Genomic DNA, 15,162 nt, shown 5'->3' with positions numbered 1-15,162 from the left:
CAAAATTATTACCATGTAGCATTTGATGTAATAAGTAACTCTCTATGACAACTTTAGCAATCTAGTCATTTAACTTCAAAAGAGTGAGAAAGAATGGCATCACTTCATGAACATAAATTAAACCGATGCTACATGGTGACGTCTACCTACATACTTATGGATTTTCAATATTGAAAGATTTTAGTGAAGATAGTAATTTATACCTTTGGGTCCCCAATGAAAGCGATGGCTATACTAAGCTTCCTCTTCTGTCCGCCGGAGAGATGCTTGGCGAACACTCCTGCCTGGTCCAGCAGGCCGACGTCAGATAGTGCCTTGTGGATTTCATCTGGACGCCTTTTTCTTGGGATTCCCTATAATTTGAAAGGTCTTGAAACTCATCTTTTTTTAAATGTAAGACATGGTATTTGACCGCAATCGCGCCCTGGTGTTAAGTGAGATGCAGTCTAAGATGGTACATATCTGTCCTGTAAGTGCCTATTCACTATCGCCTTGAAAAGGCCCGGATTATAGTGTTCCAGTCCCTAACTGTTCGCATTATAAAAGAGTTATCAAGACGCTAAGTGCGAACTGGTGGAATGTCGACAATGTAGGGATGGTACGCTAACCTGCGTCTGGTTCCCCGGTGATGGAATTAGATCTTATGCTAAAAAGAGATTTTTCACTTGACAAAATTGTTCGCTTGTTAGGTTATTGCTCCAACTGGTGCTAAATACGGAAACCTGTTGAAATCATGAAGAAGATCCTATACTGTAAGTCTTTGGTTTGACGATCTGGTGAAGGTCGCTGGAAGAAGCTGGATGCGTAGAGCGCAAGACCGGTCGTTATGGATATCCTTGGGGAAGGCCTTTTTCCAGCAGTGGTCCTTTGGCTGAAACGAACGAATGGAGTCTTTTCTTCTCATATCATCTCTTGTGATCTTGTCTCTAATACTAAGTACGTTAAGAAGTACAATATTAAAGAAAGATGAGAGAACGAGAGGAAAACTTCTTACTAACTTTGACTGCTGAGAAGAATTGGAGGTGTTCCTTGACTGACAGTAGGTCGAAGAGAACGTCCTGCTGCGGGCACACGCCTATCATCTGCCGGATCTCGTGCATGTCGTTTGGATCCCTAAAATAATACAAATATTCTTCTAAATCACACTTCATATACAGGGTTTCAATAAAGGAAGAATCAAAAAAGGTGATGTCAAGTTTGAAAAGTTCATGAGTTGCTTTAGAGGAAATAGAAGATGCGATGCAGTCACAAAAAGAAAACGTATACAACAAATGGAGTGAAGTTTAAAGTTTTTATGCTCGGAAGAAACTGTGACGAGCAATGGACTTCATTATTGCACTAGACCCAAAAAATTAAAAACATCAAAATCTCCAAGGTTTGGGCTTGTCGTTTTCATGGTGAGATTGTTTGAGGAATATTGTTTTTCGGCGCCCTTTTAGTCACATCATTGGCTTTGCTATTTACTGTCTACAGCAACGTTCATCTGGCTCTTCCCTCCACTGGTAATCCAGAACTACCATTCCCCTCCATAATCCGGCTGAAACATTACAAATATCCAAATTCTCAACTCACCTAACATCCAGCCCATAAACATACGCCGTCCCATTAGTGGGTGCCGTCAGTCCAGTCAGGATATTGAACAGCGTGGACTTGCCCGCGCCGTTGTGACCCAGCACAGCCGTGATCTGTCCCTCATAGATGCTCAGGTCGATGCCATCTATGGCCTTGATCTCTGGTCTTCGGCAGTGCCGGAAGCTTTTCTGGAGACCCACTATCCGGATGGCTTCTTTGTCTTGGAGTTCCCTGTAAGAGATGGTGTAACTTGGAAGTTCTAAAGGGTACTGGAAATTAAGGCTAATAAGGCCAATGTTTTCACACTGAATAGTCTAGTTTATCTAGCATTGTTAAGTAGGTGAGCAGGCTGTTTTGCGGTGCGTTTTGTCAAGACATGTGTTGCTATACAGCATCACTTTTTCTTTCAACCTTTTGGAGTTCATAAGAATGATAGCGGCTAATGAAACGGAAAGTTAAGATCCCGAAAGAATAGATTCTAGCGATATGTTTGGAAACACAGCATGCATCGAACTGATTTTAAAGGGAATCAGAATTAGGTGAAGATTGTGTTCTTCATAAATCCCATTTCTTCCGATGCCCGACTTTCTAGGTCGGTTGTATAATATCTCTGTGCTCTCGCACAGTAACAGAATTCTTCAGTCTGAACTTTTTGGAGTCCTCAAATTAAATCTTTTCTTCTTGGATCTGGAAAAATCTCGCTAGAGGATGTCTAGCTTACCTGGGCACTGGTTCGATATCCTTGTTGTGAGCCGTATCGCCGTTGGAGTGGAAGTGGACGGCGGAGACGCGGCCGCGCCGGCTGCCCATCCAGTATGACGGCATCAGGCAGAACCACGGCTTCTGCTTGATGCCGTACTCGCCTGCGGATGGTAAGATTTTAGCCTACTAGACAAAGTAGCTTAGCTTATTCCGCTGTACATATAAATTAAGACTAGAACAGTGGTAGTAGGTTCTGACCCTTTTTCCAAAACTTTATCCAGCGGCAAAAGAATTGTCTGCCTCAAGGAAAGTTGTACGTTTTTCTTAAAGGTAACGTTGTATTTGCCAAAAAACATAGACATTTGATGATGGCGGAGAAAAAGTGAGCGCGTGAGCACCTTCGATTTCGCATGATATCCACACTGGGGCCAGTGATGACTCCTCCCTAAAACGGATCAAATAGATCAATCACTGGAGATGACAACATCGAGCCAGTATACAAAGAGGTTTTCCCATGTCACGCCCATTCTTTCCAAGTCCAGGACTAGAGCCTTGAATCACTTACTTGCGATGACGGCATCCAGCCAGGTTCATGATGAGATTACCCTCGAGGACTAAAGGCCCGCATCCAAGACTAGAGTCCTAGGATGTGTCTAGTTAATAACTGCTTCCTATGACGATCACTCACTCGGGATGACGGCGTCCAACCAGTAGGCGAAGAGGCCGTAGAGCACCGTGTCCACCGCCATCATGATGAGGCTGCCGCCGAAGGGCACGCCGGGTCCGCTCCACAGGTTGTCCCACGTCACGCCCACGCCGGCCATGTCCAGGACTAGAGCCCAGGAAGAGTCTACACTAGAGCCAGATGCTGGATCACTCACTGGAGATGACAGCATTGAGCCCGTAAGGAAGTTTTCCCACGACCCGCCCACTCTATGCTCACACTTTACAATAGAGCCAGTAGATCCCTATGATGATCGATCACTCACCCGGGATGACATCGTTGAGCCCGTACGCGAAGAGATTGTCCTACGTCACGCTCACTCCGTCCAAGTCCAGAACTAGAGTCCAGGAGGTGTTTACTCTAGAGTATGATCCTGCACGTCACGCCCACGCCAGCCATGTCCAGGACTAGAGCCCAGGAGGTACCTATACTAGGGACAGTAACGGGACTAATCCCACCAGTACAGCTCCTGTATAGCCAGGATCTACGGCTTGGCCTCCAATGAAACCCAACCAATGAAAGATGAGTACTCCCAGGGGATAACTAGTCTTGTTATGTCCAGTACCAGAGCCCAAGAGGTGTCTACACTAGAGCCAGTAAAGGCTCCTCTCCATATGATGATCACTCACTCGAGATCGCGGCATCCAGCCAGTAACAAAGAAGCTGTCACGCCTGCTATGTCCAGGACCAGAGCCCAGAAGGTGTCTAGACTACATTTACTAATGACTGCTTCCTATGACGCTAGGTCACTCACTCGGGATGACGGCATCTACGGCATCCAGCCAGTAGGCGACGAGGACCGTGTCCACCGCCATCATGATGAGGCTGCCGCCGAAGGGCACGCCGGGCCCGCTCCACAGGTTGTCCCACGTCTTATTATATCCAGGACTAGTGTCCAAGGGTGACTACACTAGACTGCACTCCCTGTGATGCTAGATCCCTCACTCGGAATGACAGATTCCAGCTAGTATGCAAAGAGGCTTTCGCACGTCCTGCTATGTCCAGGACTAGAGCCCAGGAAGAGTCTACACTAGAGCCAGATGCTGGATCAGTCACTGGAGATGACAGCATTGAGCCCGTAAGGAGGTTGTCCCACGTCACGCCCACTCCATACTCACACTTTACGATAGAGCCAGTACAGACTCCTCTCCCTATGATGATCGATCACTCACCCGGGATGACATCGTTGACCGTACGCGAAGAAGTTGTCCTACGTCACGCTTACTCTGTCCAAGTCCAGAACTAGAGTCCAGGTGGTGTTTACTCTAGAGTATGATGCTGGATCACTCACTCGGGATGACGGCATCCAACCAGTAGGCGAAGAGGCCGTAGAGCACCGTGTCCACCGCCATCATGATGAGGCTGCCGCCGAAGGGCACGCCGGGCCCGCTCCACAGGTTGTCCCACGTCACGCCCACGCTGGCCATGTCCAGGACTAGAGCCCAGGAGGTACCAACACTAGGGACAGTAACGGGACTAATCTCACCAGGACAGCTTCTGTATAGCCAGGTTCTACAGCTTGGCCTCCAATGATATCCAGCCAGTGAAGGTTGAGTAGTCCCGGGGGATAGCTAACTATCTTGGTACCTGCAACGAAGGACACTCTGGGCCCACTCCCACTTAACTCAATATCCAGGAGTAGAGTCCAGGAGGTGTCTACACTAGAGACAGTAATGACTCCTACCCATGATACTGGATCACTCACTGGAGACGCTAGCATCGAGACAGTATGCGAAGAGGTTGTTCCACGTCACTCCCATGTCCGCCATATCCAGAACTATAGCCTAAGAAGTGTCTAGACTAGAGCCAGTAAAGACTCCTCTCCCTATGATGATCACTCACTTGGAATGACGGCGTCCAGCCAATAGGCGAAGAGGCCGTAGAGCACCGTGTCCACCGCCATCATGATGAGGCTGCCGCCGAAGGGCACGCCGGGCCCGCTCCACAGGTTGTCCCACGTCACGCCCACGCCGGCCATGTCCAGGACTAGAGCCCCAGGTGTCTACACTAGGGCCAGTATGACTCCTCCCTAGAATGCTGGATCACTCACTGGAGATGACAGTATTCAGCCCGTAAGGAGGTTTTCCCACGACTCGCCCTCTCCATCCAAGTCCAGAACTAGAACCCCAGGTGTCTAGACTAGAGGCAGTAATAACTTCCTATGATGCTCAAAGACTCACTAGGGATGACGGCGTCGAGCCAGTACGTGAAGAGGTTGTCCCACGTCACGCCTACTCTATGCTCACACTTTACAATAGAGCCAGTAGATCCCTATGATGATCGATCACTCACCCGGGATGACATCGTTGAGCCCGTACGCGAAGAGATTGTCCTACGTCACGCTCACTCCGTCCAAGTCCAGAACTAGAGTCCAGGAGGTGTTTACTCTAGAGTATGATCCTGCACGTCACGCCCACGCCAGCCATGTCCAGGACTAGAGCCCAGGAGGTCCTACACTAGGGACAGTAACGGGACTAATCCCACCAGTACAGCCTCCAATGAAACCCAACCAATGAAAGATGAGTACTCCCAGGGGATAACTAGTCTTGTTATGTCCAGTACCAGAGCCCAAGAGGTGTCTACACTAGAGCCAGTAAAGACTCTCCCTATGATGATCACTCACTCGAGATCGCGGCATCCAGCCAGTAACTTAAAAGCTGTCACGCCTGCTATCTCCAGGACCAGAGCCCAGAAAGTGTCTAGACTACATTTTCTAATGACTGCTTCCTATGACGCTAGGTCACTCACTAGGGATGACGGCGTCCAGCCAGTACGCAAATAGGCCGTAGAGCACCGTGTCGACCGCCATCATGATGAGGCTGCCGCCGAAGGGCACGCCGGGCCCGCTCCACAGGTTGTCCCACGTCACGCCCACGCCTGCCATGTCCAGGACCAGAGCCTGGAACAACACATTAATCAAATTACCCAGAATGAAAAAAAAAAAAATTGTCTGGAGTGGACTGATTAAATACATATTAGGTACTTGCACATCGTCAATATTGCTCTTAAAAAGCCTTTAGGGTCACCAGAGCTGGCTTTAATATTATGATGCAGGGTGTGCGTGCAGTGACTTGAACTCATCTCAATCGACCTCATCAAAGTGCAGCTACTTTAAACAAAGAGTTGATCGATCATGTCTAGAACTGGACGTTAGATAAAAGGACTTGAACAAATTCAAATTAGTTATTAATATTCAGAAGGGAGACCATTCTATGTTTTTTATTCGCATATTTCTTCCTTAGTCGTCTCGGAAGAGTAAAGGTGTTTCTATTCTACTCTGATGGAACTACATGGGACAGATATACCTACTATATTTATTTTATGTAATCTTATGTATTTATTATCAAAAATGTGATTTTTTTGCACCGCCTTACTCTTTCTGCATGACCCGTGGTTGACTGGCAGAGAATGCCATCCGGCATTAAGTCCGCCACAGTGCATTGTTAGTTTGTGTGCTGAAGTTTAAATAAATAAATATAAAATATACAGACATCAGGCCTCCCTAACTCTGATCACCGTGAAGAGTGTAGGTCAAGTCATCCATTTGCCTCTAGTAAATTAGAGAGGGTCGTGCTCCTGCAGTGGAGTCCAAATGACCTAATTAAGATGATAACGACGATGAATATGAAAGTGATGTTGAGGACGAAAATAAGAAGATGATGATGATAATGACGATGAAGATAAACCTTACCTTATCCATAGCCAGCGCGTAACAGCTGGAGCTGATGAGGGAGACGAACCAGAAGGCGAGCGAGTCGGCGTTGGACACGAACACCTGGATGAAGTAGAGCCCGCTCATCAGGTTCACGGCGAAGCTGCCCAGGATACCGGCCGTCTGGAGGTCAAGTAGTTAAATAAACACGTGTTTACGACTATAGGTCCAGCGCTTAAGAGCGTTTTCACATTTAGGCGATTTAGCAGCGCGACAAACGCGCGACCGACGCGCGACCGACGCGCTGCCGAATATTTCATACTATGTGACAGCGGATGCATGCCTTCACATTATAAAAACGCCGCTGACGCGCTGCAGTCGCGCTACTAACGCCCTAATTTGAAAGCGCTCCTCTGAGTCAGTGCATGAGGTTTGCAAGTGGTACGGGAGGGTATTTTTGTGACTTAACGTCACAAACGTCAGCGAGACTTCAGGTCTCCTTCAGCCCCCCTAGACAAAACGCACTTTTTGATCGAATGGAAATCGAAACCGTCAAAACTCCATACAAAAAAGGGGCTTTTCGACCACTTTTCGACTGGTTTGCGATTATAATTTGCACTTTGTCTAGACCCATAGATTTGTATGCTCTGTCACGTCATAATATGTCAATGTCACCCCTCCTATGCCTGCGCTCCCATACTTACCTCGGGAATTGACTCACAATTTTATGAGAGCTTTGTAAATATTCATAATTTGTTGAAAGTTTGTTAGAAGGTTACATTTTTCCAACTTCCTTTTGAGGTAAAGCGAATAGTTAATTAAAAAAAGTAAAATACACCTAATTTAAAAAAAAGCAAACTAAGGTTTATTGAAAGGTTTGGTATGTAGCCAATTAATTCATAACCGTTTTACGATATATTAAAAATTGAGTACGTACCAAGTTGTAGGACTTCATTTGTCCAAAAAACGTTGTAATTTAAGAATTTTTATAACAATGTATTATCACCACAGTTCTTCGTCCTACAAAATTTATCTTACATGGGACTATTCGGTCAAGTTTGTCCCGGGAAAGTCGTATCGTATCTTACAGCTAAAAACTTAAGCTAATAAAAGTATCTTAATTAAGTAAAAGTAAGTTACTCACTCTAGCTCGGTCGAAAAACGGTGTCAACATAAACGCGAAGGTGATGATGGTGAACCCAAAAAGCAACATCAGCAGGAAAATGAGGATGTACGAAGAATGCTGGAACACCTGCAAAATATATTCAAATTATTTGCATAGACCACTCATTAAGAGAAACCTTGAATACATCGTAATAATTAATTATTTAACAACATGGAACTCGTGTAAGAAAGGAAAGGTCGAAATAAAATAGCATCGCAAAATTTGTTTTTTAAAAGATTAATTTTACCGGCCAGTCACAAAATGCAGTCAAACTTTTTTCAGTAACTATCGCAAATACCTAACTTCTCGAAAAAAACTCGTAAACTAACCTGAAAAGAGGTTCCATGTTTAATATTTCTGAATACTTTTTTAAAAACATGGAACCTCTTTTCTCATTTTTCCTCTGTGTAATAGAACTTTTTGAAAGAATTCATACCTTCAAAGTAAAAAGCAGGACAGTACTGACGATGGAGAGTATTGTTACAAACACAGCGTAGATCAGGAACCAAGCACCCCTGAAAAAAAATCGCAAGTGAATAACTGCCCACTTTTTTTTTTTGTGAAAGCGTTTCAATTGCAAGGAAAACATCAATGATAGACAAAGGCCCCATGGACTTCACTATGAGTGTGATCCTGTGCTGTCTGCACAAAAGTCCTTCCCATCGCCGGTCGACTGAGTTGGAGACCTTGGTGAATTTAATAACGTGTGATAACTTGGATTTTATTTTAGGCCTTCTTAAACACGGAAACTTTTTTTTACGTAAAAAAAGGAGAGGTGTAACATTGATCTCTACCATAACTTCCTTAATAATGCCCCATAATCGTACCTATCTATTAGTTCAATCATCAACCATAAAATCACAACACAATCTGAAAAGAGCAAAGACTATTGGCGAAAATACACTGCGCGAAATTGATCGAGACGTATAGTGTAAACACGCACTTCGGTTAGTTTAACCGTGCGTCGCCCATACTTCGGTGTGCAGGCTGACGCTTCGTCTCGCATAGTGTACTTGCGCCATATCTAAACCCACTCACCAGTAAACCGAGTCCTTCAGCCCCATGATCCTCATCCCCTCCCTGATCTTCTTCTCTTTCTCGCCCACCACAAACATCAGCAGATACGTGATGAATTGCGACAGCGTCATGACCATGTACATCGGCATGATGACGCGGAAGATGACCAGCCAGTCGCCAGTGTGCTGACGTTTCGGGAACTGGCGGAGGTCCACGCGTGGGGGTGGGATTGAGGAGTCTGTGTCTGTCTGGAAGTGGAAGAAGATGAGTTGTACTTCACTTTTATTACTGTGAAATGAAACGATTGAGTATTGCATCAGAGCGCTTTCACATTTAGGTGACTTTAGCAGCGTGACAAACGCGCAACAGACGCGCTGTGGATAATTTCTTACTATATGACAGCGGATGCCTGCCTTCACATTATAAAAACGCCGCTGCCGCACTGCTGTCGCGCTTCTCACGCCCTAATGTGAAAGCGCTCTTATCGTACAGCCCAGTCAATTTACGTTGTGGACTACCCGCAGTTTATTTGTACACTAAAACATTACCCTCCTTTTTGGGTAGTCGGGTAAAAAGTAGATATGTTAATCTACTGTGGTAGTGAAGGCTTTGTCCGGAATCCCACAGTTCCTTCCCACTTAAGGCGAATGATGGAGCACCGGGGTCTTTTAGTGGATATGCCTTGTCCTTCTGACTTGGTGAGCCCCACATAACCTACCCTGTCCCCGTAGGGTAGGTATGCAATTCAATGCATTTTTCCCCGAAAAAAAAAAAAGAAAAAAAAGGGTGTCAGCTAAGTACGTGAGTGTCCATTTATTTCATCCAAGCTTTTTGCTGCTTTTAGGTCAGGCATGTTTATCATTCATTAACCAAAGTACATGTAAACTGACAGGCGGATATCAATTACCAGAGTACCTAGATAAATAAGATATTGTTGCTAAACTAGCCGACAAAATGATAAAAAGCTTTTTAGCCTAAAATGCTAACGGTAATCCGATTCACCACTAAGTATTTTATGCCTGGTTGAGTTCCAATATTTAGTTCAACAATCAAAAGCATGCAGATATTCTTGAGTCATCAGCTTTAACAATCAACTGCCGGGCATATTTAGACATGCCCTAATGCGCGCCATTTGAACCTGTCTTCGGATTTTGCGTCCAGTTTTTAGGTAGGTACTAGTGACTCAACCTAACTGGAGGGCGCCCTTCACTACACCAGAGTAGTGTCTCATTGCCATTTCCAAATTATCTTCCGCAGGTCTCCATGTTTCTGGACAAAACCAAAACAAAATCCCAGTTTTTTTTTAAAGGGACGCGCGCTGGTAGCTTGAAGATCTTTTCCAGCTTCACCGGGCAGAGTGGCGAGTACAGAAGGTACTCTAGCCGTTTGGCGATCGTCGATGCGCGTACCGACGAGGCCGAGTGTGGGCTTCGCTGCGAAGCCCAGGCTCGTCCGCGTCGGTCGTCGCAGACAGACGTTCGCGAACGGGCCGTAAACGAAGTTCGCGATCGGGCCGTAAATATAAAATAAAAAGAGCTTTGCAAGTGTCCACGATTTGTAACTAACCTTGATCTTAACATAATCAATCAGCGTCTGCAGCGCGAGGAACCCTGAGTAGTAATACTCGAGCACAGGACACGTGTCCTCCCTGTGCTCCGAGAGAGGGATGAGCTGCCCCCCTCGAGACCAGTCGGAGGACCAGTCCTTGGCGCCGGACCGCTCTCGGCATTTCGCAGGGGAGGTGTAGAGGGTGCGGGTTGACGGCGTCCCAGCGTGGGACGGGTTGGTGCGGATGGTGTATCTGTGAAGAAAAAACATACCAAATAGAATACTTTTTAATTCAAATTCTTTATTAGAAATTAGACCCTTTTCAGGGAACTTTCTACGAGTTCGTTCGTTCGAGTCCGAAATACGTCCACTGCTGGACAAAGGCCTCCCCCAAGGATTTCCACAAAGATCGGTCCTGCGCCGCTCGCATCCAGGCACCTCTCGCGATCTTCACCAGATCGTCGGTCAACCTAGTGGGAGGCCTGCCCACGACGAGTTCGAGTTTCTACGAGTACCACTACAATTTCGCTCCTGGCGCGATGGCGTCGAGAAGTGGCGGAAGAACCTGACTCACCTCTGTCAAAATTAAAATCAAAATCAAAATTATTTATTTGCATAAAACATGGTACATTTCAGTTATTATCTTGCTACGAGAACAACATGTTTCATCGACATAGCGATATGCAAACATTTAGTCGTCATGCAGTTTTAATATTAAATTATTAGTAGTCATTATTAATATTACATGATCTACCTCCAATAGAATTTAAATGTCAAAAATATTTATTACAATGCAATTACAATATCAATTAAAACAATTAGGTAATTCAGGTAAGGATTAAAATTTAGGATGTCAGCCTTATAAGGTAAGGTTTGTAGGTAAATAAGTTTTACCTAGGTAAGAAAGTAATTGATCGTTATTATTTTGTCATCGACCATGTTGATTTGTCATAGAACTTAACATAAATCGGTCTGCAAAACTTATAAAACAGTATTTGTAAGTTTCTTAACAAAGACTTTCTTTGAAAACAAGAAGATTGTTGAAAACTTCAGAAGTTTTAAACTTCTGAGGCATGGCCTTTATTATTTACCAGCAGAGCTGACAATGCTGCTCATTTGACTAAACTTGGGCTCTCCTATTCACGTTTTAGTGCCATCCAAAGTTCTAACCTTACATAATCTAGTACCTAAGTAGGTTAGTATTCGGTCCAGTTTTCAACAATCAGTTCATTGTTTAAATGGCACGGATCGAACCCTGAACTTTTCTTGGCCTTCCACGAATAATAGCCATGAGGACAATATCCCACTTATTCGGGTGCCCTTGTCCCAACATGAATGGCCTTTCTAAATTTAGATATACATTAATACGCATCTCGAAAGAGCCGTCATTGGATGAGGTCGCCACTTCCTCCTTAATTTTGTTTTCTTGGCTGTTGAGCTGCAGTGTTAATTGTTTTGTTGACTTGATACAAGTCCTTAGGTCCCCTTGTCTTATTTTTAGAAGCATTTGTGATTGGCGGAAGACTAATGGTCACAGGTTCTTTGGAAATATCCAAAATATTATAAAAATTACTGAACTATCGTAACTTTGTGTTAGATTTTATTAAACGTAACTTACAGGTGCGATCTCTCTCGCCTCCATTATAAATTGTCTACAAGGACAAAGCTGAATTATGTTGGCGGCGTTCTCATATTGTATGCCCTTAATGTGCGAGGGATTTGCCGCGATGATCGGCTACGAAAGCCATTTTCGGGCGTACCAGCGTCGCCGAGACAGTTAGGAGTCGAAGTCGTCGCTATGGCCGAAATTGGTGGGATAAATCATCACAAAGACAACTAAATAATTGAATTAACATTATTGTAATGGTAAAATGCCCTCTAGGTTCCCACTACGGAGTAAACTTGAAAGTTGACAACACATCAGACTGTAATTTTTGCAAGATCCACATACGAATCTGTAGTGTATTATTTATTATGGAGACTATTTCTTACCTCAGAGGCTCTTCAAATGATCGAGGGTCGGTATGGAAGATGACAGCGATGGGGAAGTGCTTCGCATTGTTGTGGTATGCGTCGTTCAGCTCCGTCGTGTTGTTGTACTTGATCCAGTTAATCATGTGCTGCTCGGATTCCAGGAGTACCGCGTTTATGTCGTCGAGGAAACCCTGGGAATTAGGCGAGGAGTTAGATAATGGAATTAGTAAAACTTTTCTACTGTAGGCTCTAGGTTGTAAACTTTGGAGAACTTAAGGCTTAGAATCTTGCACAGCATCAAATTGCCAACCTACGCAGTTGGCTACCTGAAAATTGGAGCTTTTCTTAAGAAACCTGATATAAGAATCTGGGTGTATTATGTAGGTATTTACTGAATAAAGATGCTCTATCATAGCTATGTCATCATAATCTAATCTAGGTTTATAACAGATGAGATTCGGTTAGTTAAATACCGTCTCAATTTCAAATAAATAAACAAATATTCGGAAGGAATCAATCATAGCCAGTGGCCAAGTCATTCTTCAAACAAGTAATTTAGGTAACAATATAATAATTAACTTTTTTAAAAAAATAAAACCGACTTCAAATGCGTGAACACAAAAAAAAACTAAAAATTAAAAATATTGCGTATAAAAAAGTTCATCCCCAATTTTCCACCCTTGGGGGTGAAATATTTTCTTCAAATTCGCATGAAACCACCCTTTTGATAATACCTATTCAACAAAAAAATAATCGTTCAAATTGATTTATAATCGGCGGAGATATTGCGTATAAAAAAGTTCATCCCCAATTTTCCACCCTTGGGAGTTGTTTTTTCTATTATTAAATTTAAATGGGACCACCCTTGAGGTATTACCTATACGCCGAAAAAAGATTTGTTCAAATCGGTTCGTAATTGGCGGAGTTATCGCGTAACAAACATAGAAAAAAAAAAAAAAAAAAAACATACGGGTCGAATTGAGAACCTCCTCCTTTTTTTGAAGTCGGTTGAAAAGCGCTCATCCTTCACAGGTCACTCAACATGAAAGGAGAGGGCCTTATCATATTTGGAATCGGTTGGACGTTTCTTCTTCATTCAAGGTTAATTATGGTCGACTCAAGAGAATTTAATTTTAATTGTACCTGTTTCATGAGAGATTGAGTGAGAAAGCTACATAGACTAAAACGCCATAGTCCAAACCGACCAGGGCATTGTCATCTGATCTCATTCTTATGGTACTTGCTTCCTCTGCGAGAGCTGTTGGAGATTGTATAGAGAAAGCTACGTTTACACTAAAAAAAACATCTGGCAAGTCCAGAATCGGCAGCGACACCATTGGGCATTGTCACCTCTGATGATACTTGCTTCCTTCATTCAAGATTCAAGTTAGAAAGTTACATAAATGAAAAAACCACAGTCCATACCATAGTCCCATTGTCGTTGTACCAGTCAGCGACCACGGCCACCGAGTGGTTCTCCGGGAAGGCGTCGTGGTGGATGCGCAGCAGGCGGCCCGGCTTGCGCACCTCGGGGAAGTTAGGGTTCGGCACCAGCATCTTCAGGAAGATCAGCACCCCCAGGGAATAGAGCGGGACTAGCACCTCCTGGTGACAGAAAAGGTTAAGGTTATTAGCTGATGGTACCATTAGGTGATTTTTGTGCTCGTTTGCCTCCTGTCCCTTATAAAAAAACGAACTTCATGAACATTCTTCGCTATTACATTGATTATTCAGGACAGCCTATGGTCGGCTGACCCTGTAAGAAGAGTAGAAGAGCATCACGCTAGTCACTAACTTAAGACATCAGGTAAGAGACAGAAAACGCTGGCGTCTTCCTCGTGCCTTAGTTTTTGTGGAGTAAATTCCTGACGATCCTTTTCACAGACCCTAGTTTTACCTTACCGCAGTGTTATAAGACAGCGCGTCACTGACGCTACTGCGACTTGCCGCATACTGGCAAGTAGGCCGCAAGAAAGGGATGCCATTGGTTTGATCGCGCATCTGTCTGACACAGTAAAAAGGCAGCGGTTCGGACGCGGTCTCGGCTCAGTCTCTTGCCTCTGTCACGGCTGCCACCCTTAGAGACTTCTCAAACTCACCGCGAGCGTCTTCCTGGTGTCCCGCTTCTTCAGCAGCAGGTTCCTGACGGCGGTGGCCCAGAGTTGCGGCCAGAAGCGCGCGGGTGGCCGCGTGCCAGACTGCTACCTATCGCCAGGCAGTCCGCTGAGCACGACGTCTTAAGAGACACAGATCACGCCTCGTTCTCAAGGTAGTTAAATCACAACTCACCCCTGCAAACTGTAGGATAACGCGACGTCGCGTCGCGCCACAAGCACAAAAGCAAGGGACGCCATTGGTTTGATCGCGCATGTCAATGAATTAGGACACCAGTTAAAGGCAGCAGTTTGCAGTAAAGGTCGCTGCCTCCATTTTCCAGTCTTAGTTTCTTGTCTCTGTCACAGCACGCGAATTGCCGCCTTTAGAGACTCCTATTACTCACCGCAAGCGTCATCCTGGTGCCCTGCTTCTTCTTTCAAAGACCCAGGCTTGGTCTTAAGAGTCTTCTGTGAGTCATAACTTACTCCAAGCGTCATCCTCAAATCCCGCTTCTTCTTTCACAAACCCAGGGTTGGCTTTAAGTGACTCTTCTAAGCCGACTGCAAGCTTCCTACTCGTCTCTCGCTTCTTCTTCTACAGACCCAGCCTTGATCTTAAGAGACTCCTCCTCGCCAACACTTACCGCGAGCGTCTTTCTGGTGTACTGTTCCTCCATTGACATATCCAGGTGATCCTAAGAGACTCCTCCTC

The 15,162-nt window shown here is 44.8% G+C and overlaps 1 protein-coding gene across 1 annotated transcript in view; it reads right to left on the bottom strand.

Annotated features, from left to right (window-relative positions):
• The window catches only part of LOC135082419 (cholesterol transporter ABCA5-like), a 39,686-nt gene that overhangs the window by 23,959 nt on the left and 565 nt on the right, over positions 1 to 15,162 (bottom strand). The window contains exons 3-15 of the mRNA XM_063977214.1: positions 14,454 to 14,555; positions 13,780 to 13,959; positions 12,373 to 12,545; positions 10,399 to 10,633; positions 8,854 to 9,080; positions 8,252 to 8,330; positions 7,795 to 7,902; positions 6,690 to 6,833; positions 5,747 to 5,897; positions 2,294 to 2,435; positions 1,573 to 1,803; positions 999 to 1,113; positions 204 to 353 (exon numbers count right to left, since the gene is read on the bottom strand). Of these exons, the coding sequence (XP_063833284.1) occupies positions 204 to 353; positions 999 to 1,113; positions 1,573 to 1,803; positions 2,294 to 2,435; positions 5,747 to 5,897; positions 6,690 to 6,833; positions 7,795 to 7,902; positions 8,252 to 8,330; positions 8,854 to 9,080; positions 10,399 to 10,633; positions 12,373 to 12,545; positions 13,780 to 13,959; positions 14,454 to 14,555 (2,037 nt within the window). The remainder of the gene's footprint in view (positions 1 to 203; positions 354 to 998; positions 1,114 to 1,572; positions 1,804 to 2,293; positions 2,436 to 5,746; positions 5,898 to 6,689; positions 6,834 to 7,794; positions 7,903 to 8,251; positions 8,331 to 8,853; positions 9,081 to 10,398; positions 10,634 to 12,372; positions 12,546 to 13,779; positions 13,960 to 14,453; positions 14,556 to 15,162) is intronic.

This window comes from Ostrinia nubilalis, chromosome 21, assembly GCF_963855985.1.
Source record: "Ostrinia nubilalis chromosome 21, ilOstNubi1.1, whole genome shotgun sequence".
In the NCBI taxonomy this organism is placed as follows: Eukaryota; Metazoa; Arthropoda; class Insecta; order Lepidoptera; family Crambidae; genus Ostrinia; species Ostrinia nubilalis.
This window is presented reverse-complemented; position numbering and strand designations above follow the sequence as displayed.